The sequence below is a fragment of the Ochotona curzoniae genome, unplaced genomic scaffold (genome assembly GCF_017591425.1).
Source record: "Ochotona curzoniae isolate NIBS_2020 unplaced genomic scaffold, NIBS_Ocur_1.0 contig_2210, whole genome shotgun sequence".
Lineage (NCBI taxonomy): Eukaryota > Metazoa > Chordata > Mammalia > Lagomorpha > Ochotonidae > Ochotona > Ochotona curzoniae.
In genome coordinates this window covers 31,580,711-31,604,929 of record NW_024465369.1, presented here as the reverse complement: position 1 = coordinate 31,604,929, position 24,219 = coordinate 31,580,711, and the positions used below count along the sequence as shown (strand labels likewise).

General features: G+C 36.7%; 1 protein-coding gene across 3 annotated transcripts in view; it reads right to left on the bottom strand.

The window, feature by feature from the left end:
• Positions 1–24,219, bottom strand: part of UBR3 (ubiquitin protein ligase E3 component n-recognin 3) — a 169,804-nt gene that overhangs the window by 44,899 nt on the left and 100,686 nt on the right. For 2 of the 3 annotated variants that reach the window (XM_040971696.1, XM_040971697.1), the window contains 6 exons: positions 22,910–22,998; positions 20,203–20,352; positions 14,121–14,254; positions 8,541–8,651; positions 5,059–5,271; positions 3,853–3,989 (listed from right to left, as the gene is read on the bottom strand). In XM_040971696.1, coding sequence (XP_040827630.1) covers positions 3,853–3,989; positions 5,059–5,271; positions 8,541–8,651; positions 14,121–14,254; positions 20,203–20,352; positions 22,910–22,998 — 834 coding nt within the window. The remainder of the gene's footprint in view (positions 1–3,852; positions 3,990–5,058; positions 5,272–8,540; positions 8,652–14,120; positions 14,255–20,202; positions 20,353–22,909; positions 22,999–24,219) is intronic. The other variant, XM_040971695.1, reaches the window with a different exon arrangement.

Below are 24,219 nucleotides of genomic sequence, written 5' to 3'. Positions count from 1 at the left end.
ACACAGGCTAATGTATATAGCAGTCCCTCAGTATGGGAGAAACTGGTATCAGGATCCTTCACCTTATTCCCCCCAGCTGGGCTCCATTGTAGATATCAAAACCTGAGAATGTTCAAGTGCCTCATATAAAATGTCAAAAGTATTTGCATGTGAACTATGCACAGCAACCTGTACACTTCAGATCATTCCTAGGTACTTATAATACCTAAAACAATGTAAATGCTATATAAATAGTCATTATACTATATTGTTTAAGAAAAATGACAGGGGAAAAACTACAGAGGTAGTTTTTTTAAAATGACAATTTTATTTATTAGAAAAGCAAAGAGCCAGAGAAACAGCTCACAACTGCCAGAATACACTCATTCTTGGAACAACTACTGGGGGTGAACCATCAGAAGCTGGGAGCCTGAAGTTCAATCTGGTCTCGCCATGTGCCCCATGTGAGTGATAAGGACCCAATCACTTGAATCATTTCTTGCTGCTTCCCAGGGTCTGCAATAATAAGCAGCTTCAGTCAAGAGGATAGACGAAACTCAAACCCATTTTTCCAAATACGGGCATCTCAAATAATGACTTCATCATTAGGCCAAGTGCTCACCCCACTGTTTGCATACTTTCAACATACAGTTGACTGAATTTATGGATATAAAATTCATGAATAGGAAGGTTTTCAACTTTAATTTCCTAGGGAGCAAAAACCATTTCATCAATGGCTCCTGAGTACAGGATGGTTCCTAGCAAAGGTTCTGCCATAAAAACAATGAGATACTCCACTCTGTAATTCATGCCCTTTCTGCTGCTGTCCCTTCCATTCTCCTAAACCTAAGCAGCAAACCAAACGCTTTAAAATTTTAAAAAAGGATTTTTAGGAAAGAAATAATTATTTTTAAAAACAATTCACAATTTGCTACCTAAGCAAACATTCTTACCATTAACATAATTAGTTCACAAAGGATAGATTTACACTCTAATTAATGTGTGAAATAAGGTGCATTCATTCTTTTGAGCACTTTACCCATTAATTTCAGCTACTGTTTCATCTATTTCCATTTCTATATAGGCTGAGTGCTACTCACCAATACCTTAAGGTTATATCTAGCCTGAGTCCAAAATAATCCTTGAAATAAACCAATTACTACAATTTGCGTTTCAATAATGAAATAATTGGTATTGAAGCGAAAAAAAAGTTCTTTCCCAAAATTAACTTTCTATACTCCAGTTGAATGACTGATATTTGCAACAGAATGGAAACTTGAAAAAATGATTTCTGATTAATTTTTAAAAGATATTTCAAAAATTTTTCTCTGCTCACGGCAGAAAGTCATTCATGCAAGCTTTGAAAGGCTTCATCATGCAAATAAAACTAAAAACAGAGACACGCATTATCCTACCCCCCAAAAAAACCTCTGTAACAATTACTGAATAAAATGGCTTTCCAGACAAGTTATCTACCTTTCACCTGTAAACAACAAAAACCTAAGCTTCCTAGACATTAAACAAATTACTTATTCAACTATAAGGAATTTAACTTTGAGAAATTAAGGTTATATTTCATTCAAATTACAAATGTTAAAAATAAAATTTCAAGTTCTAATAAATTATGAATTTGAGAATCACTACATTTCACTCAAAAGCTAAACAATTCAAAGTAAGTTTGCTACTAAACACTATATTTAAATATTTCACTACTGCTACACACTTTATTGTCGACTTTTAATAAATATTTCTACAACTGTTTATGAAATATGCTACATGTCTGGCAATTGCAAAGATTTTGTTCCTTGTCCTGGGTAAATTACCTCTAATTCAAGAAGTATACAAACATGCATTTTTCTTTCAATTCATGTGCAGTCGATTTTTGAATCAATCTGTTTTATATCTGTTTTGGTCTAATGATAAGTAAAATTTAGCAGATGCAACCTAATACAAGGATGTTGCAATGTCCTGGGAAATTCCAACCAAGGATACTGAGGTTTTCAAGAGTTATATACTTCTAGTTTTAAAACCACTCACGTTGCTTTAGAGTATCACTAAGAATCAGAGACAATAGGGAGAATTCATATTTGCTTCTCTATCTATACCCTCAGTTCACTTAACACCTATATATGATTCTCTATAAAACAGAAAACCAAAGCATGTTGATCTAAAACATCTCAGTACAAGCTTTATTCTAAAAATTATGCATTTCCATCAAGAAATAGGGATCTAAAACTTCTGCTAAATTATATTTAAATCAAATTACCTATCAAAATCATAGAAAATCCCCTTTCACAAACTATTCCCATTCAACCAGGATTTTCTTATAAAGTCAACTCTAAAAAAGCGTAATAGATAACCTGCAAAAATGTGTAAACACACGCACACACACACGTGAACGCAAGGGACTCCAATAACTTCATGGAAAATTCACTTAATCTTTAATTTCATTTTCCACCAATTCGTTGAAGCTGTTTCAACTTAATCTTTTGTAATTTTATAATACTGTACATAAATCTTATAAAATACTAACCCCCCAATGAAATTCCAATGAAATTAAATCATATTTAATTGAGTTGTCATGTAACTATACTTTATTGCAAGTATGCAATCATTCATAATTTTTCAGAAACAAAATCTTACATTAACTGACACTGTCCCTGGCAGCATTCTGTATAAACAATAGTCTAAGAGCATGAAGTCTGTAAGTTATTTTCCCATCCATAGATCCTTTTCTGTCAATCTGTGTCTAGCTTTTGTATTCTAAGACCAAAGCCTAATGGCCCTTATCTTGAGTTCTAACACTGCAATTCTTCAAGTCTGTTGCCATTTTTACTTAATGTACTAAAGACTACATAATGACTTTTAGTTATCTTTCGTTCTAGAATGGAGCAGAGAGAGAATGGCCACAAAGGACCACATACACAATATGACTGACTGAAGTTGGACACAGAAGAGGAAAAAAGGATAGTAATTGAAAAAAACAATAAACCTTTACTCAAAAGATCTGAGTTCTATACCTATTCTATCGCTAACTTAATTTGATTTCAAGTTCACATTCTCTTTCTAAATCTGCCCTGCTACAACACTGTTTCTTACCTATTATAACGCTGGTTGGTAAAAATACAAAGTGCGCTTCTAGAGATATCCAGGGATTTATACTACCAATTATGGTAGAATGTGTCCACACATCATCCCAATTGTGCCTACTCCTTCCCTACTTGCAACTTTCATGGTTCTTCATGGTTCTTCATTTTCATTCAGTTGAATTCTTGAAAACATCTACTGAAAACTTTTGAATAGGTTTTAAATACTGACTCATCCAATCAAACTAAATATAACGGATGATAAACGTTTCATTCTGTCTCCTTGAGCTCCCTACTCACTACAAATAGAGACTTAAAACATACTTAATCTCTAGAATTTTTTTCCCTCATCTGATTGACTAAACTAACTGTAAACTTCTAGGATATTAAGAGATCTTTCACTAGGTTAAAACAAGCAAAATAAGCTCTTTTACTTATTATTCATCTTTTAACCTATAAATTTAAACTGTTCAATACATCAGTGTTTTTAGTTTTCAGTATCACTGCTTTTTAACAGAGCTTCATATATAACCAATTTGAGATACATTTCTATTCCAAAATACTCATAGTATACTTTTTACCATATATCCCCTAATTCTTAATCACACTTACCCAAATATTTCACAAAGTAAAAACTCTTCAGGAACTAAACTAGCCATAAGTTAAACCAATATTAAAAACATTAATCTATTCTTTAAATAAATGGCAACAAACAAAATAAAAATTCATTGACCAATAAGACAAGCCAGTAATAATAAACATAAAAATATATACTATATATACCTACCTAGCAACAGAGTACATAAAGAGAAAATCGTTGTCTGGTGAGCCAGGGGTCTTGCTATAATCTCTGTATTTCTTCTGAGTAGTATTTTTAATATCTTTCATTACAGATTCCATCTCCTTACTTAAGTTGGTTTCTGACTGTAAATAAAAAATAGAAACAAATACATATGTGTAATGTTTATAGTCATTTTCACAAGTACAAAGGTTAGAATGTTTACCATACTATGAAATTAAAGTTAAAAAGTCAAACAAATAAAAAATACTATCTACTATAAACAATTAATGCACAAACACAAAACTAATCAAAAATTCTTTTAAGATTGGTCTCACATTCTAACTTTACAATGTGACTGACAACTCTGTAATCAAACTATGAATTAATCACATAAATTATATTCTAAACATATGACTTATATCATTAAATAACACTGTTGAACAAGGTTTTCATATTTATAAAAATGAATTTATACTTGAGATAATTTTTAGAGAATATTATCAATAGTACTAGCATTAAACATATTTTAAGTACTTAAAAATCAAATTTATAAAATATCACAGTTACAGTTTCTGAAATCAGTTTTCACTTAAGCAACGGAATTTCCAGAACGTCAATGGGTTTAATGCAGAAATTTTTGTTTCTAATGTCACACACTCATAGTTTTCATAATTAGACACAGCTATCATTTATCTCAGTAACCATACAATAAATCTACAACAGGAGTGAACTATTTCTAAGGATTTGGACAAAAGTAATTTTGCTAATGGGATACAGAATATCACAACAAATCCTATGGGAAACAATGACATGGTGAGTGGTTCAATCTTACATCATACATACAGTAAAAACATAAATGTGCGCAGGATATAGATGCAGCTTCTTAATCCTAACAGAATTACAGCTAATGGACTTTTAATTAGATTTTACTTTATTTTGCAAAGGACATACAGAGAGCATGACTGAGTTTGTTTTAAAGCTTTCCAACATCTTTAAAGAGCCTCACTATGTCTTAAGTAATTTATGATCTGAAAGACATATATTAAAGCTGTAACAATCTAGACTAACTATAGTTTCTGGTAATCAACTCTTTTTTTAATAAGCACTAAAAGCAATTTCTAGTAAATGGATAAAGATTCAGAGCAAAATAGAAATTAAAAACAATGAAAATTGAGAAGCAGAGCTAAATTAAGCAGGATATTTCTGCCTTACACTGATGCTTACTGGGAAAGCCCCCGGCCGTCCCTGGAGTTCCTCCACTTCCTTTACAAGATCTTGTATGCTTTTGTTACTGGGACGTTGCCAAAGGTTATTTTCCACATGGCTTCCAGGATAGCAGGGCAGAACACTGTTAGCAAACTGCCTACAGAGGGGACATGTGAATTCTCCTTTGTCCACTGAGAAGCCTTGAAGAACTTGGTCATTCTAAAAGATGAAATAAACACAAAGAGGTGAAAGACATGTTTATAATAGGCAAAAATTATACTGTCACATGTCATAGTAAAATAAGGAACCACACGAAAGAAGACATTGCCAATATCTGTCATCAAGAAATAAATGAAATCCTGTGGTTATGCAACAAGGTGGAGGAATCCACCATGGGGGGAGGGGTAGGGGAGGGGTGGGGGGAATCCCCAGTGCCTATAAAACTGTATCACATAATATAATGTTAACAACAATTAAAAAAAAAAAAAGAAAGAAATGAAATCAAGTAACACTTGCCCTCTCCAATAAACTTAAGTACAGCAGTCTTCTCTCATTACCATAAAGTGAAATGATTCAATCAAGTAGAGATGTGGATTTATGATAAAGAATAACTATTTTTAAAAAAAACCTTTTCTATCATGTTCTATCATGTTTTCTATCATGTTAGATCTGTTTTCGTGATCTAAAGTGACTACTGGGAATATTATCCTATTGCTCATATTCTTTGATGTCTGGTAAATGTTCAAAGTAAAGTAACCTTAAAAGAATAGGATACATCCTCCAGATCATTGAACACAACCACCACATAACTAGTTTAATGTTCGTTTCACTTTATTTTGAATCCCAAATCCTTTGATGAAAACAATTGATTTATTCTCTCTGTCTCTTTTATACTTTGGGCATTAATTTTTAAAGTTCTTAAAAATGGAACACTATTGCTTCCTAAATCAAATTTTACAAACATTCACTAAACTCCTAGTATGTGTCCAATGCTGTGTCAGATGATAGTACAAAGAACTGATACATTTCTGCTCTTCAGGTATTCACAATTTAAAAGTAAGATTAAACAAACACATTATAATTCAATAAATGCAACAAAGAAGGCAGTCCAGAGGAGATGTGTGAGTTAAGTTTATAGGAAACACAAGAGCATTGCACTAGAAGACTGGGACAAGGCTCCAGACATGGAAGAACATGCTGTGATGAACTTCGCTAGAGCCTTAATTCCAAAGAAAGCTCACTCCCCTCCTTGCCACAATTAAGCCAGGTTCTTTCCTCAAGCCTCCCATAAAACAACCTCAATTCATTCTCCCACACCCTTCACACTTCAGCATGCTCACGTTCAGTGTTGACTTCAGATCATTATTCCTGTATTCCTGCATCTCTGTGGCTCAGGCCATTCAGCAATACAGTTTTTCTCCTCCTTCGGTCACTCACTGCCCTCAACCATTGCAGTCCTTGGTACCCTTATTAATTCTCTTCATCAGTCAAAGTCCCTGAGTAACTGCAGAATATATGTGGGTAACTAATCGTATCATGGTCCCTCAGCAACCTGACTTTATCAGCTGCTATGGCTTTGACTTACATTTTACTCAGCACCTGCTACCTTGTCCTGCAATGACCTCAAACTGTCTCATACCCAAAATTAATAAAATATTTTGCTCTCTGACTGTACCTCCTTCTTTTTCACCCAGTTGATCAAATCTTTCCTATTGTTCCCACACACCATGCTCTACCACTTAAAAAGTCTTGGCAATGTTTCCCACTGCCCCTCCATATGTCCTTTCATGTGTGCCTAACAAGACTCATATAAGTAATGCAATGCATATTTTTTCTAATTTTGTATTCAAAACTGAGCACTACTAGTGGAAAATAAAGTGTATTTTTGTGACAAATTCTTTCCAATCTCAACTAAGTTCTAAATACTACCTGACATTCTTCAATGTCCTTCTGCAGAATATAATCAAATGACATCTCAGGAGCAGAACAGACAGAATTTGTTAGTGACTGAATGTGAAGGATGAGGACTGGGAAGGAAAAAGAGAAATGAGTCTAAGTCCAGTACCTATGAGTGCAATAATCAATGCCTTTCAAAAGTTGAACTGAAGGAAAAAGAACTTTTCAGCTATAAGGGAATGCAAAGTCAAGGGAAAGACTTTTAGTGAATTAGATATGAGCATCATAATTAATTGAGAAAAAAATCAGAAAAAAAAAACAGCAAAATCAAAATATAGAAGAAAAAAAAGTTACCTACTGATGCATCAAGGCACTTAAGCTGGGGCGGGGTAGGAGGGAGGAGTAGGGAGGGATACAGGAAGGAATGCTACAGCACAGACTGAAGTTATTCCTGAACTGGCCAAGGATTAGTACTTCAAAAAGTAGAAAAGGGAAAGACTGGTTGAGGTTTAAAGTCATTTGTCAAGGAGTATATTTCAAGGAGACATTGTTTTCTTGATGAAACAGGAAGAGATAGAAACTGACAAGAAGAAAAGATTCTGGTCCTCCCATTGGGGAACAATCTGGGCTATGCAGGGGTAAAGGTTTGAAACACTTGTTGAGAGTAAAAGCGGGAACCAATCAAGACAGGTAAATGAATTAGTAAGAAACATTTAAAGGCCATGACCCTCTTCTAAGCCACAGTTAAAGAAAATTATTGATTTGTGACAGTATCTGGTCACTTCAGCTTATAATTTATCTAGTAGTGCTACCTTCCTGAGTCTAAATGATTTGTAGCTATATAGTAAAATGAACTGAGCAAAAAACAAGCCTAGGAAAGAGCTGATGTACACACAAAGGAGATTAAATACACACACACACTTTGACTCACGTGTATATGTATATATATGTACATATGTATATATGAGTCAAAGTAAGAAATCTGAGGAATAATCACAAAAATGATTGGATGTTAAAAATTATTGTTTTTATGGGCCCGGTGGCACAGTGGCCTAGTGGCTAAAGTCCTCGCCTTGAACGCGTCAGGATCCCATATGGGCACCGGTTCTAATCCCGGCAGCTCCACTTCTCATCCAGCTCCCTGCTTGTGGCCTGGGAAAGCAGTCAAGGATGGCCCAAAGCTTTGGGACCCTGCACCCGTGTGGGAGACCCAGAAGAGGTTCCTGGTTCCCGGCTTCAGATCGGCACAGCACCAGCCGTTGTGGTCACTTGGGAAGTGAATCATTGGACGGAAGATTTTCCTCTCTGACTCTCCTCTTCTCTGTATATCTGACTTTGTAATGAAAATAAAATAAATCTTTTAAAAAAATTATTGTTTTACAAATACAGCAGCAAATTCCATTAAACTATAGCAATAGAAATCACTTGTTAAATTTATAAAAAAGAGGGGGAGAGAAGGAGGAAAGTCCCTCAAACTGAAGATGAAAAACTGGGCTTTTTAAAGATTTAAGCTACAAAACTTAATATCTATCTATATATTTTCTCTAATCAAGAATTTTCTAATAGTTAAGAATTTTCTCCAATCAACTTACCCGTAGTGATTCCATGTAAGATTTATGACAATCTATATGTAATGTGTGGCCACAGGTTTGTACATAAACACCTCCTTCCCAGCCAATTGACACTGCCAAGAGGCAGGAACTCTTCAGGAAAAAAAAAAAAAAAAGACAAAAATGTAATTAATTTTCAATAAGTATAAACACTGCTAAATATATCCATACAAATATCTGTATATTTTATGTTGTAATAATGTGGAGTTATTTTTTGTGTTATAACTTAATACCATACTAGATAGTAGTAGTAAAAATATAAAATTCGAACACCAGGAGCCAGCACTGTGGTAAAATGGATTAGGCTCTCTCCTGCAAAACAGGTGTCCTACATGAGCGCAGGTTTGAATCCCAGCTGCACTTTCCAACCTGCTACCTCCTAGCATACCTAGTAAGTCAGCAAAGGATGGCCCACGTGCTTAGGACACTGCCACCTTGTGGGCACAATTAGGAATGTGAAGATATATTTTACCAGGATGCAGCCCCAGCATCAGCCTGATCTGGCCTTGGCTGTAGCCACTGCAGCCATTTAAGAAGTGAACCAGCAAATGGAAGATTTTCTGACTCTCTCTCTTTTTCCCTCCATATACTCTGCTTTTCAAATATCAAATCAATTTTTAAAAACCTAACAGAAGTTTTATCTCCTAAGTATTTATGCTTATTAGGAAAAAATTAGACTTTTCCTCAATTAGACTTTTTCCATTTGATAAAATATAATTATCTTGCTACTTTTTACCTGCTCTGTGCTGTACTTAATCGCTCTGTGATATCTAACGTCAACCAGTCCATTCTGGAAATGTTTGCTTCCCTCTGTTTCCTATATTGTTACCTTCTCTTCATTTTCCTTCTTTTTCTTAGTCTTCCCAAAGCCTCGTGACAAAAGTATCTCTTAATGTACCCCTTCAATTTTCACGTCTCAGGGTTCTATTCTCATTGCTATTCTTTTCTAATCAAAATGATTCTCTCCCCTATTGATTTAATTAGTAACTGCACCTATCCTGTGCCGGTGGCTCTTGCCTGAGTGTTAATACTCAACAGCTGTCCACCAGCCATGTCCAATTTAAGGTACCACAGACAACATAAAAGCAATGTCAAAAAATTGCCATCATGTTCATCAAAGTTTTCCTTTTCTCCAGGCTTCACAATTCCACAATCTATTTAGATCTCAAGGTCTAGAAAGCCAAAAATCATTTTATATTATACCATCATCTTCAAATAACATTACTTCTCAGATGATTTTGATTCTATCTGCTTCCTAACTATTGGACCAGTCTTTTAACTCCATTTACAATTTTAAATTCTAAACTTTTCCTCCTAAAATTTTTTCTAGATGGTTTGCATATTTGGTTTTTGTTCAAACTATATTTAAGCCTGAACTTGAAATTGAATTCACTTGCAAGAGTACACACTAAATAGACGGACAAGAGAAACATGAGGCACATCTAACATGAGTGACAGTATATGATGAAAGATGTTAGAGGCATCAATCAGTATATTCTTACATGCTTAAGAAACTAAGCAAACCTTTGTATTCCATTTTCATACTGGAAAGAAATTATATACTATGTAAGATAATCAAATCACTTTTAAAATGATAGTAAACAAAGTTCCAATGTTAAATCAAGTCTGTTAGGTTAGGCATTTGATCTGAGAGTTAAGATGCCAGTTGAAGCACCCACATTCCACAGCAGGGTACCTGGGATGGTTACGGGTTCCTTCCCTAACTCCAGCTTCCTATGAACGGGTTGCTGCCATCCAAATGGCAGAATTAGATAAGAGTTCCTAACTTTTGGCTTCAGCCCCAGCCTGGCACAGCCCCAGCCACTGCAATCATTTAGGGGGTGAACAAGCAAAAAGAGACACTGCTTCACATGCACTTTCTTTTTCTGTTTCAAAGGAAGAAATCTTAAAAACAAAAAGTGTCCTCAGAGCACATAGTACCCTTCACAATGATCTAACTGTGCACTAACATGAATCAAATATTGACAGGAGATAAGCAAACTTGGTTAACAAATCACAAAACAAACAAACCCCCAAAAATACAAAAACAGAAGGCTGCTCATCACTGTTTTGGAGTACAAGCAAATTTTGGTGCTGGATTATTTTAGAATGGCTGATAATTATTTAATAAATTAATAGCCCTCTTTGCCTCATAAACTGCTTTCAAAACTGAAAATAATCATTAATAAAATGTCAGACATCCTATTTGGGTCTGCAAGACTGGAAAATACAGGAAAACATTTACTAGTATTGTAGGGACACTTCAACTATGTACCCTCCCATCAAGGTGCTAAGTGCTTAATATAACCTTCACAACTTGAATACTTAGTATTCAAGGGATCACCTCATTTACCAGAAGAGGATTGAAAAATTACCAAAATAACTTCAGTCTACTCCAAGCTCATTATTCAGGGCTGATTTCAAAGTCCATGTTTCTTCTCTCTCTACTCACATCTCCCATGCATATAACATTTTCATCTCCTACAGTGAATGTACTCTTTCATAACTGAAGTTCTACATGTCAATTCCACACAATGTATTCATTTGGCCTAATAAGCACAGAATCTACACAGTTCAGGTCTAAAATCACTATCAAGGCCAACAGTCATTCTCTTCTGTGCTGGCTATAAAACTGTACTAGTCTGTTTTGAGTAGTGCACTCGGAAATCCAGTAAGCATTCACAATACACCTGGCATGTTGCAGTACCTGAGGAGACCATAGAAACCAGCTGAGAGGTTTCTAGACCGCCAGGCCATCCAAGGAATATGCTATATGCACATGAAAGAATTTTCATCCAAGTATACAAAAGAAATCATGCAAGAATAAAAATCTCATGATCAAAGAATTAAAATAATAAAATAAATTAAAAACATTTTTTTTAACTCATGATCACCAACAGAAACAAAAAATATTTCTTAAAATAAGATCTACAGGGCCAGTATTGTGACACAGTGGGTTAAGTAACCACCTGCAATGCAGGCATCTTGCATGAGTGACAGACTGACTCCTTGCTAATCTATTTCCAATCCACCTGCCTGCTACTGCACCAGAAACTGATGTGGGAGACCCACATGGAGCTCCAGGCTCTTGCTTTGGCCCGGTCCAGCCCTGGCCATGGCCACTGAAGTCATCTGGGGAGTAACCAGCAGGAGGAATATTCTGTCTCTCTAAAACTACTTATCCAGTTAAAAATCTTTTTTTTTCAGGGTATTTATCTTAAAGCCTGAGAAAAACGCGCACACACACACACACACACACACACACACAGAGTTGTGAGAAGAAGTGGAGGGACAGATATGGGAAAGCAGAGCCAGACCAATGCCAAGAAACAGGAAATCCTTCTTTGTTGCATGGATGGCAGGGGACCAAGTAGTTGAGCCAACACCTGCTATATTCTAGGAGCATTAGCAGGATGTTGCTTTGGAAACTGAGCAGCTTGGACTCAAACTGGCATTATGATATGGGACAGCAGAGCTGCAAGTGATGGCTTAATCCCATTATACCACAACACTGACCCACCCAAAAAAAGATTTTTTTGGGTCCAGCACGGTAGCCTAGCAACTAAAGTCCTCACCTTGCACGTGCCAGGATCCCATATGCACATCAATTCTAAACCCTGCAGCCCTGCTTCCCGACTGGCTCCTGGCTTGAGGGCTGGGAAAGCAGTCAAGGACAGCCAGAGGACTTGTGAACCTGCACCTGTGTGGCAGCAGTTCTGGCTCCTGGCTCCTGGTATCAGATTGGCTCAGCTCCAGCCATTATGGTCACTTGGGAAGTAAATCAACGGACAGAAGATCTTCTTCTCTGTTTCTTCTCCTCTCTGTATGTCTGACTTCCCAATAAAAATAAATAAATCTTAAAAATGTATATATATATATACCTTTTTCTAGAAATAAATAACTATTCTAACTATTAAAAAACAGATACCCAAGGCTCTCATTGTGGCAAAATGGATAAAGTCTGCCACAGTGCTGGTATCTTACAAAGGCACCAGTTAATGTCCCAGATGCTCCACTTCTGATGCAGCTCCATGTTAATGCAGCTGAGAAATCAACGTAAAATAGCTCAGGTACTTGGACCTCTGCATCCACACAGAAGAACCACATAAAGCCTCTGGCTCCTGGTTTCAGCCCAGCCCACCCCTGGCCACTGTAGCCATTTAAGAGATTGAATCAAGGGATGAAAGATCTCTGTCTTCTCCTCCTCTCTCAACTCTCACTTTCAAATAAATAAATCTTTTTTAAAAATACACACATACCTATATATACACACCCTACTTTTTCTTATTAGGTCCTTCCATCTAAATTATCATGGTCTTAAATCCACGCCATAGTTTGATTGAATCAACTGTTTTTTGGTTAGGCTTTGGGACTTGCATTTAGCATGGTTCAACCCTACCTGCTACATGTATCTCAAGAGTGAACCAGCAGATAGATTTGTGTGTGTGTGTGTGTGTGTGTGTGTGTGTGTGTGTGTGTGTGTGTGTGTCCCCTTCTCTATCTGGAACTCTTTCACTTAAATTCACCTTTAAAAAAAAAAAAAGAAGAAAGAAAAAATCTCTAAGAATATATGGAAATTGAGTGTGTAATACCTAACCCAAACTGCCTTACAATGTCTAACCTGAGCTCTTCTAGGTGTGGTTTGCTTAAATATTTAAAAATCTCTTAACATTTATATTGACCTGTATTAGATATAAAGTGACCTGAAAGAACTTTTAAATGGATAAGTTACCGTATTAAAGACCACTAATAAGCCTGTTGCACAAATGAGGAAATTGAGTGTTTCGGGGATACATTCAAGGTTACCTATGGTCACCTATGGTACAACTGGGACCTAACATCCTTTTTCTGGTTTAGCATGCTTTCTGATCTATATCTGCTTTCTTATCTACAACAATCATCCCAAGAAGCCACCAGAAACTTTATTCTCAGCCCAATGTTATTACAAAACCATATTAGACTTTGGTTTTTCCCATCACTAGGTCAGTTGCTATCTATTCCAATTAAACACTCTATTTTCCACCTATCCAATATCCGTTTCCCTGTAAAACAGCAGATTTATAGACAAGAGACATTATATCCATAAATTTATAAAGATAGTCATCCCACACTACTAACAGAAATAATACTTTATATTTTAACCTATTGTTAATTTAATTCAGAATACAGTAGATTCAAAAAAAACAATACTAGCTAGGAAAACCTATCCAATAACTCACATAAGAAACATCAAAAGTAACACAGAAATTTTAAAAAGAAATTAAGAGTTCCTATTATTAAGGAAGCAACATCTATCTTCCAAGCTTTGAGACACCGTTAACCGGAAGTAGAGCAACTAGGACTTGAACTGAAGATTCAATATGGAATGCTGGTATCACCAGCAGTAGTTTGACAACAATGCTGACTCTTTGATTTCCATTTCTTTGTATTTACACATACACAATTTTTCAATGACTTTTCAGATTTTAAATCAGACTGACAGTTTAGTAAAATGCAAAATAAAACTCTGAAGGGAAGCAACCATCAACACCACAGACACTAGTCAATAAAAAAATTACTTACATCTTTAAAATAACGCTGTAATAATGAAAGCCTCACGTCATGAACGGCTGCACATGTATCCCACGGGTAAATCTGCTCCTCTTCAGTGATTGGTAACTTTTTTGGCTCAACGTTGTCGCGGCACTGCCCCAAAACTACATTAACAAAGATAAAAATCTCCATCATTCGCTAACCCAAAGAACTGATTCACCACAAAAAGCGGAGTTATTTTCCAGACACTATCCTATTTTTCCACTATCACAAGATGTTTAAAAGCCTTTAAAAACTGGCATTTTAGTTTTCTTTCATGGATTAAATAAAACTTCAAATATGCCAATATTTACATGATAGCTGAGTGAATGGATGGTTTCCTAAATACGTACACTGAAAAAGCTTAGAAGCTATGACTTTCCAGTTTGAATCAACTTCATTTTCTCAATATACCAGTTATCTAAAAGGAAAATCTGTGGAGAAAACAGTTGAGACCAGGGCTTGGGAAATAACAATGTGAGCACAGAACTGCATGTGACAAAGAGCTATGAAGTGCTCAAACAATAAAGCAGCAGTTTCCTAAACTCCTGAAGCAGTTCTGATGACAAATTCAACAGAATTTGAGAACTGATAATAATGATAAGAGATAACATATTCAACTCAAGCAAGAACAATAAAAAAGTAACTGGGTGGCTTCTCAATATGGCACACTATAGATTACATGCTCAAATTTAACTGACATCATCAGCAACAAATGCAGTGAGATTGCATGGAAAAGCAACACCTACGCAATAGTAGTTTAAATATATTTAAAGTATAGAAAGAAGTATAATCCTTCTACTATGCTACTGGATTCAGTTTGGTAGGATTTCATTGAAGGCTTTTTCATCCATATTTGTAAGGGATAATGATCTTGTGTTTTTGCTTGCAAGGTCTATATCTGGCTTTGGTATCACATTAATTGTAGACTGATAGAATGAATGAAAATGAATTGAGCAAAAACAATGCTAACTCTTCAAATGATTAACAGAATTAACAGTAAAACCATCTGATCCTACATTCATCTTTTTTAGTAGGTTTTTATAAATTACTTGATCTGGCCCAGCGTTGTAGCCTAGCAGCAAAAGTCCTCGCTTTGCCTGCTCTGGAATCCCATATGGTCACTGGTTCTAATCCCAGCGGCCCCACTTCCCATCTAGCTTCTTACTTGTGGCCTGGGAAAGCAGTCAAAGACTGCCCAAAGCCTTGGGACTCTACACCTGTGTGAGAGATCCAGAAGAGGCTCTGGGTTCCTGGCTTCTAATTGGTACAGCTCTGGCCTTTGCAGCCACTTGGGGAAATGAACCAGCAGACGAAAGATCTTCCTCTCTCTCTCTCTCCTCCTCTCTGTATATCTCACTTTCCAATAAAAGTTAAAATAATAATAAATTACTGATCCAATCATTAACAGCTATGTTCAAAGTTTCTATTTCTTCTCAAGGCATTTCTGTTTCCCTAAGAAACTACTGATTTCATCCAGGTTATCTACCTTGTTCACATAAAATTATTCACAGTATTTTCATAATCCTCTAAAAATCTGTAAGGTCTTTGGGCTGAAATGGTGGTTTCACAGGAAACCTCAACATAAAGTATCAGCATCCCATATGTACAACAATTTGTGTCCTGACAGCTCCACTTCCAATCCAGTTCCCTGCTTATGGCCTGGGAAAGCAGCAGAGGGAGGCCCAGGACTTTGGGCCCTGGCATCCATGTGGGAGACCTAGAGGAGGCCCCTGGCTTGCTTCAGATTGGCTCACCTCTGGCTTTTGCTGCCATTTGGGGAAGTGAACCAAGACCACTCTCTGTGTCTCCTTCTCTCTGTAAATCTGCCTTTCAAATAAAAAATAAACGAAACTCTTCAAAAAAATTATGTAAAGCCTATAGCAAAATTCCAACTTTCAGTAATGACTTTAGTTATTTTCATCTTCCTTTATTCTTAGTCAGTGTAGGTAAAGATTTGCTAATTTTGTTGGTATTTTTTTAAAGAAGCAACTTTTGGTTTAGCTCATTGATTTCATTTGCCACTGTTCTAATATTTATTTCCTTACAGCTGAGCTTGCTCTTTGGTAGTTCCTTAAACTACAAACTTAGGTTATTGATCTGTGATTAAAAAAAAAAAAAAGGCATACCACACATCTAGACCCTTCCCTGATCTTGCAGCATCCTACCGGGTTTCAAATGCTGTCTTTTCATTTTTCACTTACCTCAAATCACTACCTAATTTCACTTGCCACATCTTGCACTCACTAGTTGTTAAATCTTTCTTGTTTAAAATGTGATTCTACTAGTTTTCCTCCTATTATTAATTCTAATTACATTCTATTGTAGTCACAGAAGAGTCTTTAGATGATTTCACATTTATCGAGACTTGTCTGTGTTCAAACATATGATCACTCCGAAGAATGATCCCTGAGCCATTGAGAAAATTGGGTGTTTTACCACTGTCAAGTGAGGAATTCACATAGTCTATCAGGTCTAGTTGTTTTTATCCTGTTGTTAAAGTGCTGCTTTCTTTTTGAACTTTCATCTTGTTCTAACCATGGGAAGTCTCCAATTACAGAATTAACTATAGCTGTAAAATGATCTACTTCTTCATATTTGTTCTGTTGTTTGGTGTCCACATGCTTATAATTGTTTTAGCTTCATGATATATTGACCCACTTATCATCATATTATGCCCTTTCTTGTGTAACACTTTAAAAAAAGGATTTATTTTATTTTTATTGCCAAGCCAGACATACAGAGAGGAGGCAACAGAGAGGAAGATTTTCCTTCTGATAATTCACTCCCCAAGTGACCGCAACGCGGATCCAAAGCCTGGAGCCAGAAACTTTCTCTAGGTCTCCCACACGGATGCAAGTTCCCAAGGCTTTGGACTGTCCCTGACTACTTTCCCAGGCCACAAGCAGGGAGCCAGTCGGAAAGCGGGGCCGCCGGGATTAGAACCAGTGCCCAGGGATGCTGGCGCATTCAAAAGTGAGGACTTTAGCCACCTTGGTTGTGCTAGGCCACCGCACCGGGCCCTCTTGTAACACTTTTTAATTAATTTAACATTTAACTTATGTCATATAGTACAACTACCTCAATTTTCTTTTGGTTACTGTTGGTATGAAATACCACCCCAACTTTTCCTTTTTCCGAGATCAGAGGAAATCAGGCGCATTCAGGGTAGTATGGCCGTAGACCCAACCTTTCCTTTTTAACCAGTTCAATCTTTCATGCTAAAGTGTGTAAGTTTTATACAGCATTTATGTTGGTTAAAGTTTCTATCCATTCTAGTAATCTCTGCTTCTGACTGGAAGACACCGATGCATTGATATTTCAAGTAATAATTAAGGAAGGTTTTAATTCTTCCATTTTACTGTTAGCTTTCAATATGTCCCTTATCTTGTCCATTATTGTCTTCTTTTGTTAATTAAGATAATTTTCTATTATAATTTTTATTTTCTTCTCATTTATTTGTGTGGTTTTGTTTTTCATTGTTGTTTTCTAAAAGGTTACCATGGGGATAACACTTTGCAGTAACGTTTGAATTAATAACCACTTAATATTATTTAAAAAAACTCTACTCCACATAGTTCCATTTTGTCCCTTAAGTTCTTAGCTGAATGGCTGAATTTTTCCACATACAAAATATGGGTATTTTAGGACAAGCTTTGACACAGCTTTTAAGATGTTACTTAGGACACTATTTCCATATCAGAGTGCCTGGGATCAACTTCCAGCTCTGTTTCTGATTCCAACTTCCTGCTAACATACACCCTGGGAAGCAGCAAAGTGACAGCTAAAAGTATGTGGCTCCACATCACCAGTATGTGTGACCCAGATTGCGTTTCCAGCTCCCGAGGCTTTGTCTGTCCCAACTCTGACTGCAGCAGGCATTTAGGGAAATGAGTGAGAAGATGGGAGATTTTCCTATTTCTGGGTCTCTGCTTTCCAAACAAAGTTTAAATATATGTAAATCTGTATTTTTTCCAGACTTAGTCTCTTATAACATACAGTTTTCATTAAAATTTTTTTCTATTCAAGAGATACAGATGCTTTGGTTACTCTGAAGTGTATCTGTAAAGTAAGATGAGATATGCACTATATGCAGGCATTCCAACTACAATCAATTTCAAGGCTAAATGCCTAACTTTCTATATATTTTAAAAGTACTATATATTTTAAAAGACTTTAACTTTGCATTTTTCTGAAGGTTTAGAAAGACTGTGCAGATTAGTGGAATGGAAAGATTATATAATATTATGCTTTTCTCGCATGAGAAACTGAAATCCCCGAAATCAGGAACACTTACGATAGGCATTCTGTACAACAGACACACACATAAATCAATACCCTTAAATGTACAGAGAACTACTGTGAAACCTTTTAAATTAAGCAGCACTTTTGAACAGTCAATCAAAAGTCTCTAAGTACAAGTAAAATGTTTTTAAAAACCAAGAGGGGACAGAAGCATGCAGCTTTAATACATGTTTACAAATAGAGACCAATAAGAAATGAGTGGATGCTAAAAATATCTAGAGCAATAAGCACAGCTACCACCCAGATCTCAGCCTCTGAATAGTTTCCCACTAAAAAAACAATGCTCTTCAGAGAATGGTCCATTTCAAGGCAAAAAAATGCATAAGAAAACTTTAGTATAATTTACCATGCCAGAAAATGGTATGAAACCTGATTTGTGCAAAAGGATTCAGGAGAAAACCTGAAGAAGCTCTCATTGAACAAAAATAGAAGAATGAACATAAATAAGAAATCAAATGAAACAAAACAGTTCATAATGATATACAAAAATTATCTGTAAAAAAATGCTAAAGAACCATTACTTCAATATTTTGATCACTAGTCAATAAAAGGAAACATACAGCAAATCTTACTTTCCTGTATAATTGCATCTCAGAGCAATCAAAAATGACTGATGAGGTAAACATTTTTAGAGAAGTATTTCAGCTAATAAACAAAGAAAACCTTAAAATCCCTGATGACCTGATGAAGCTGGGCAGTAATCACCATTCATTACTAACAGAGAAAACAGAGGGGACAAGGGAACATGCTAAACATCACGGGAATACATTGAGAAAAGTCCAAACTGCTCTCGAATGGTCCAGTTTCTTCAAAGAGCAAACTGTATAGGAGGAATAGGAGACAAGAGAACATAAAATGCCAAAAAATAACCCTACAAGTATAAAGTAAGCAAAACAAACGAGTAAAAGACAATAGAATTTTGAGCACACTATTACAAATTACATCCTTTTGCTCATATTATCAATACAATAATTCTCTGAAGTCAGCATCATTTCTATACTGATCTTTAAAAGAAGGTCTCAAGTTAGACCAGAAAAGTCAAACAATACCTAACTCAGGATTTTCTAATAATTTAACTCATTTTATTTTACCATATGAATTTATGAATTAAATAATCTAGAAAAAACTTTTCTGAATAAATATGTAACAAATTTTTCTCTTTGCTTAATTTACAACTGTTGGGAGAAGATGAAGTTCACTAGGCCTAAAATGTGTAAGAGTTATCACCACCTCAAAATACTTCGATTTGAGAAAAGATAAAAGTATTCTGACAAACCACTGAAATTTTAAAAATTTTTATTAAAGTACAGATTGGCAAGCTTATCAATCCGTAGTCTGTTTCAAGAATTACTGCTTCCAATAGTACAAGAAATAAGGCCAGATCTGCCTGTATTTGCTCCAGGTAATTAGAATATTTACACTTGGAAGCTTGATAAGCTTTCAAACCTCACCAATGATTAAACTTCCAGAAAGTTGAGCTCAAGTTCCTCATCACCTATCACTGGTGATAGAACATTACAACTCCACACGTAACATACAGTGGGAACTGCTGGAAGATTCTTCAAACATTCATATCCAGGACAGCAACATAAAACTAGATAAAGAACCTTTGTAAAAAAAAGTAATAATAATTAAAAATAACCTTTGCTATTTGATTCTAACTATAATTATGCAAAAATAAAACTTTCATTTAATAGACACATTTGTTAATGTGATACATATACTTTGGCTCTAAAATGTTCCCATCAAAAATTTCCTTCGATTTTACCTGAGGATGCTTGTAACAATACAACCAATCCCGCAGGGCGGTCTTCAGAGGAAGGGCCACTCTGCCCACAAATAACACAGTCGTAGACTGCCTCAGAAACTTGGGGCTCTGCCGTGGTGATCTCCATAGGCATATCACTCTCGGGAGAATCTGAGGGAAACAAGTTACATCTATTAATTCCTGCGTTGAAATATCTCTCTTCAATGAAAATGGGAGTAAGGGGAAAGTTCAAATAATTTTTAGCTTCAATACCAATAAAGTTATATAGTAATACAACAACAGAAAAAGTTAGCTTGCTTCAACAACGTTCAACAACAACAAAAAAAGCAAAAACTTAAAAGTTGACATAATGAGACTTCAAATATGTGATTAAATGAACTTCACATATCAAATTGCTATCCAAAACACAGAACTAAAGACACTTGTCAAAGAAGAAAAAAGCTTACTTAAATAATATTCTCCAAAAGAGGGAAACTATTTCTTGTAACTTGTTTTGGTATCTAAAAGAGGAAACTAGCAATAAACAGGCTAGCTTCTGAAACAAATGTCAGTCATTCAAACTGTGCTAGCTTTGGCCTTTCATCATATTCGATTCTGTCTCTTTGACATACCCCACCCAACCCCCATCACTATATGAGAGGGGGAATAGTTATTTTTGGGTATTCCTTACTTTCTGGCAACATGAAATGCTCTAGACTCCATTGCTGATTTTCTGTCACATCTAGAAATCAACATCTTCTCCAAGGAGTCCTTGGTTCTTTTCTATGGCACTAAGGGTTTTGGTTTGGGGAACACAGAGACTATATAAGATACAAAGATCTGGGGCCAGATACATTGCCTAGTAGCTAAATCTTCCCCTTGCATACACCAGGATCCCATATGAGCGCCAATTCATGTTCTAGCTGCTCCAATTCCCTTACAGCTTCCTGCTTGCAGCCTGGGAAAGCAGTAAAGGATGGCTAATTCTGTCAAGGTTAAACTGCAGAACGACCTGGAAGTGCATGATTTGGGAGTGGCAGTGGATCCAGTAGGGAAATAGTGGGCACCTCCCTCTTGGGTTACCACTCCTACTGGAGAGTATGAAAATCAGGACTGGGGCAGGGGTGGCTAGAAAGAACAGCACCCGCCAGCATGTGTGGGTGCTGGATAGTTAGGCTGGTTGGGCTGAACCAGGTTTCAATGACCATTGATATATGAGAGCTGAATGGGATGTGAGACAGACTGGACCAGTCCGCTGTACATACTGGCAGTGTGGGAACCAAGGCAGGGGGTGGAGCTGGCGGGGGTTATTGTGGGTTGCTCCAACTAGCTTGCAGCTCCCACTGGTTTGCATGGGGGCCGAGTGTGTGGTGGGCAGGATCAGGCTGGGCTACAATACCCATTGATTTGTGTAGAAGAAAGGGATGGAGACAGAACTAACCCACCAATTGCAACCACCAGAGTGTATGTAAGCTGATTGGGTTAACAGACTGCCAGACCCTGTACCGGCAAGCACACACAAGAATCAGGTCTGGGATCACCTCACATGAAGTTTCTTTGGGGATCCCCCAAACTGAATCGCTGGAGAGAATTGCAGGTTCCATGTCTGACGATGGAGTGCATGTGTCAGAGCTGGGCTTCCTCAGTGACTTAGAAGGGGCAGTGGACAGCATATCCAGGTGCACATGGAAGACATTGCAGTACATTGGAGTCTGTATAGAACACCTGGTACCACAAAAGAAGATGGAGGATGGAGCAAATTGATGAACTACCCCAGCCAAGGTTGGCAATGAATATCTGGGCAAATGGAGACTGTAAGGTGGACTATGTCAACCAGTAAATTCTAGAGAGATCTCATTGTGCTTGGAGTGGTGAGATTAGCAGTAATTCAGAACTGTTAAACTATTGAAACCTCTTGAGCAGGACCTTCAGAACATGCCCCATTATCAGGAATCCTGGGGTGGTGTCGCATGGCTAGATCCAGGGTGTAGAGGCATTTGGGAGGCTGGCTGTGGCTTCTCCCCTTAACTTCCCGTTTCCCTCAGATACAAGAAGGAAAAAAGACAATGTGGAAATGGTGATCTCACCCACCTTCTTGTAGCCCTCAATCCTTATCATCCTAATCAACTATGTAAAAATCCTCCATAAATAAAAATATTTTTTAAAAAGAACACAGCAAAAACAACAATAGAACAGGAGCATGGGTTGTGATTATTAAGTAAAGCCACTGCCTGCAATACAGATACCCACAACCTATATGGATACTGGCTCAAGCCCTGGCTGCTGTACTTCAATCCTTCTCCTTGCTAACAATGGCCTGGAAGATGTCTCAAGGGTCTGGGCCCCTGCCACCACATGGAGATGAAGCCCCTGGCTCCTTGCTTTAGCCTGGCTCAGTACTGGCTATTGTGGCCATCTGGGAAGTGAAGCAACGGATTGAAGATCTTTCTCTCTCTCTCCCTAACTTTTTTGTTTTGACTATTTCCTTAGAAGTTTCTTTTTTTTTTAATATTAAAAAAAGAATAAACCTTTAACAACAACAGCAACAATAATGACAAAATAGAATGGACTGCCTATAATAAAGGTCTAATGTCCTATTCCTCAGCTGTTTCAATGAAGATACGAAATTGTCTATAATGTTTATCATTGGTAGGAGACTGAACTAGACGATAACAAGTATAAAGTAACAACTACAATTATGAGAGTTCAAGACTAATAATTTACTTACCAACATCCATTGCAGTTTCCATGAAGCTTTTTTGTCGTGAAGCAAACTCTGCAAGCAATTTCTGCTGCCTTTCCCTAGCCTTTTGTCGCCTAGATTAGACAGAAATAAAGTTTCGTAATTACCAAAAGTGCTTAAGACATCTATTATCTTTCATGAATATTTAATATATGAAAATCCCAAAGCACAATTAAAAAAAACCTATTTTCTGTATTACGTTTCATGTGAGATTTAATTATACTTAAAAAGATTCTACTGCTTGAGGTCAGTGCTGCAGGGTAACAAGTAAAGCTGCCACTTACAGTGCCAGCATACCATATGGGTGCCAGTTCAAATCCCCAGTGCTCAACTTCTGATAACCCTTCTAAATGTGTTTGGGAAACCAGAAGATGGCCCAAGTGTTGGGGGGTCTCTATACCTACATGGAGACATGGAGAAAGCACATGGCTGCTGGCTTCAGACCAGCCCAGGTCCAGCCAGTGTGGCCATTTGGGGAATGAACCAGCAGAACACAGTTCTCTCTTTCCATCTCCTCTGTCTCCTGCCCTCCCTCCCTCTCTCCTCTCTCAAAGCACTGCGCAAAATAAAAAATAATTATTAAAAAAGATTGCACTTCTTTTAAAAGATTTTAGGTTCACTGATTTAATAGGCAAAAATAAGAGCCAAATTTTATTTTAACAAATGAAATAACAAGAATGAATGACAGAGAATCTATTTCCCACAACTCAAATTCCCAAATATATGTTAGATAGTAGCAAGGATGAGAACATTCTCTCTGGGCTTAACAATTTCATAATAATAAATTGGCGACTAGAAGAAGTTCTGTAATTTAGACATAAGAATACTTAGATTTAATGTTAACCCTGGAGTAGTTCTTGCCTAAAAGTGTGCAGAAGGCAGTAAATTCTCAAGTTTCTACTAAGAGAGATTATTAGTTTGGTCTACTTGACACAAAGAGAGAGAAAACAGTCTCAGATACAACACAATGCAATTATATTCCAAACCTAACCGTAACTACTTCCATCAATTAGTTTACTACATTCTATATGTTATTTATCCGATCTACTTCCAAATAATACTTTGTGTCTGGTTGCTCATGCACACTAAAAATTTAATCAGCTTGCTGGCATGGTGGTACAGCAAGCTGATTTTATGTCCTGTGGCACTGGCATCTATATTGGCCTGGTTCATATCCTGGGTGCTAAACATTCAATCCAGCTCCCTGCTTATGGACAGGAAAGCAGTCAAGTGATTGGGCCCCTGTACCCACATGGGAGACCAAAAAGAGACTCCTGGCTCCCATCTTAAAATTG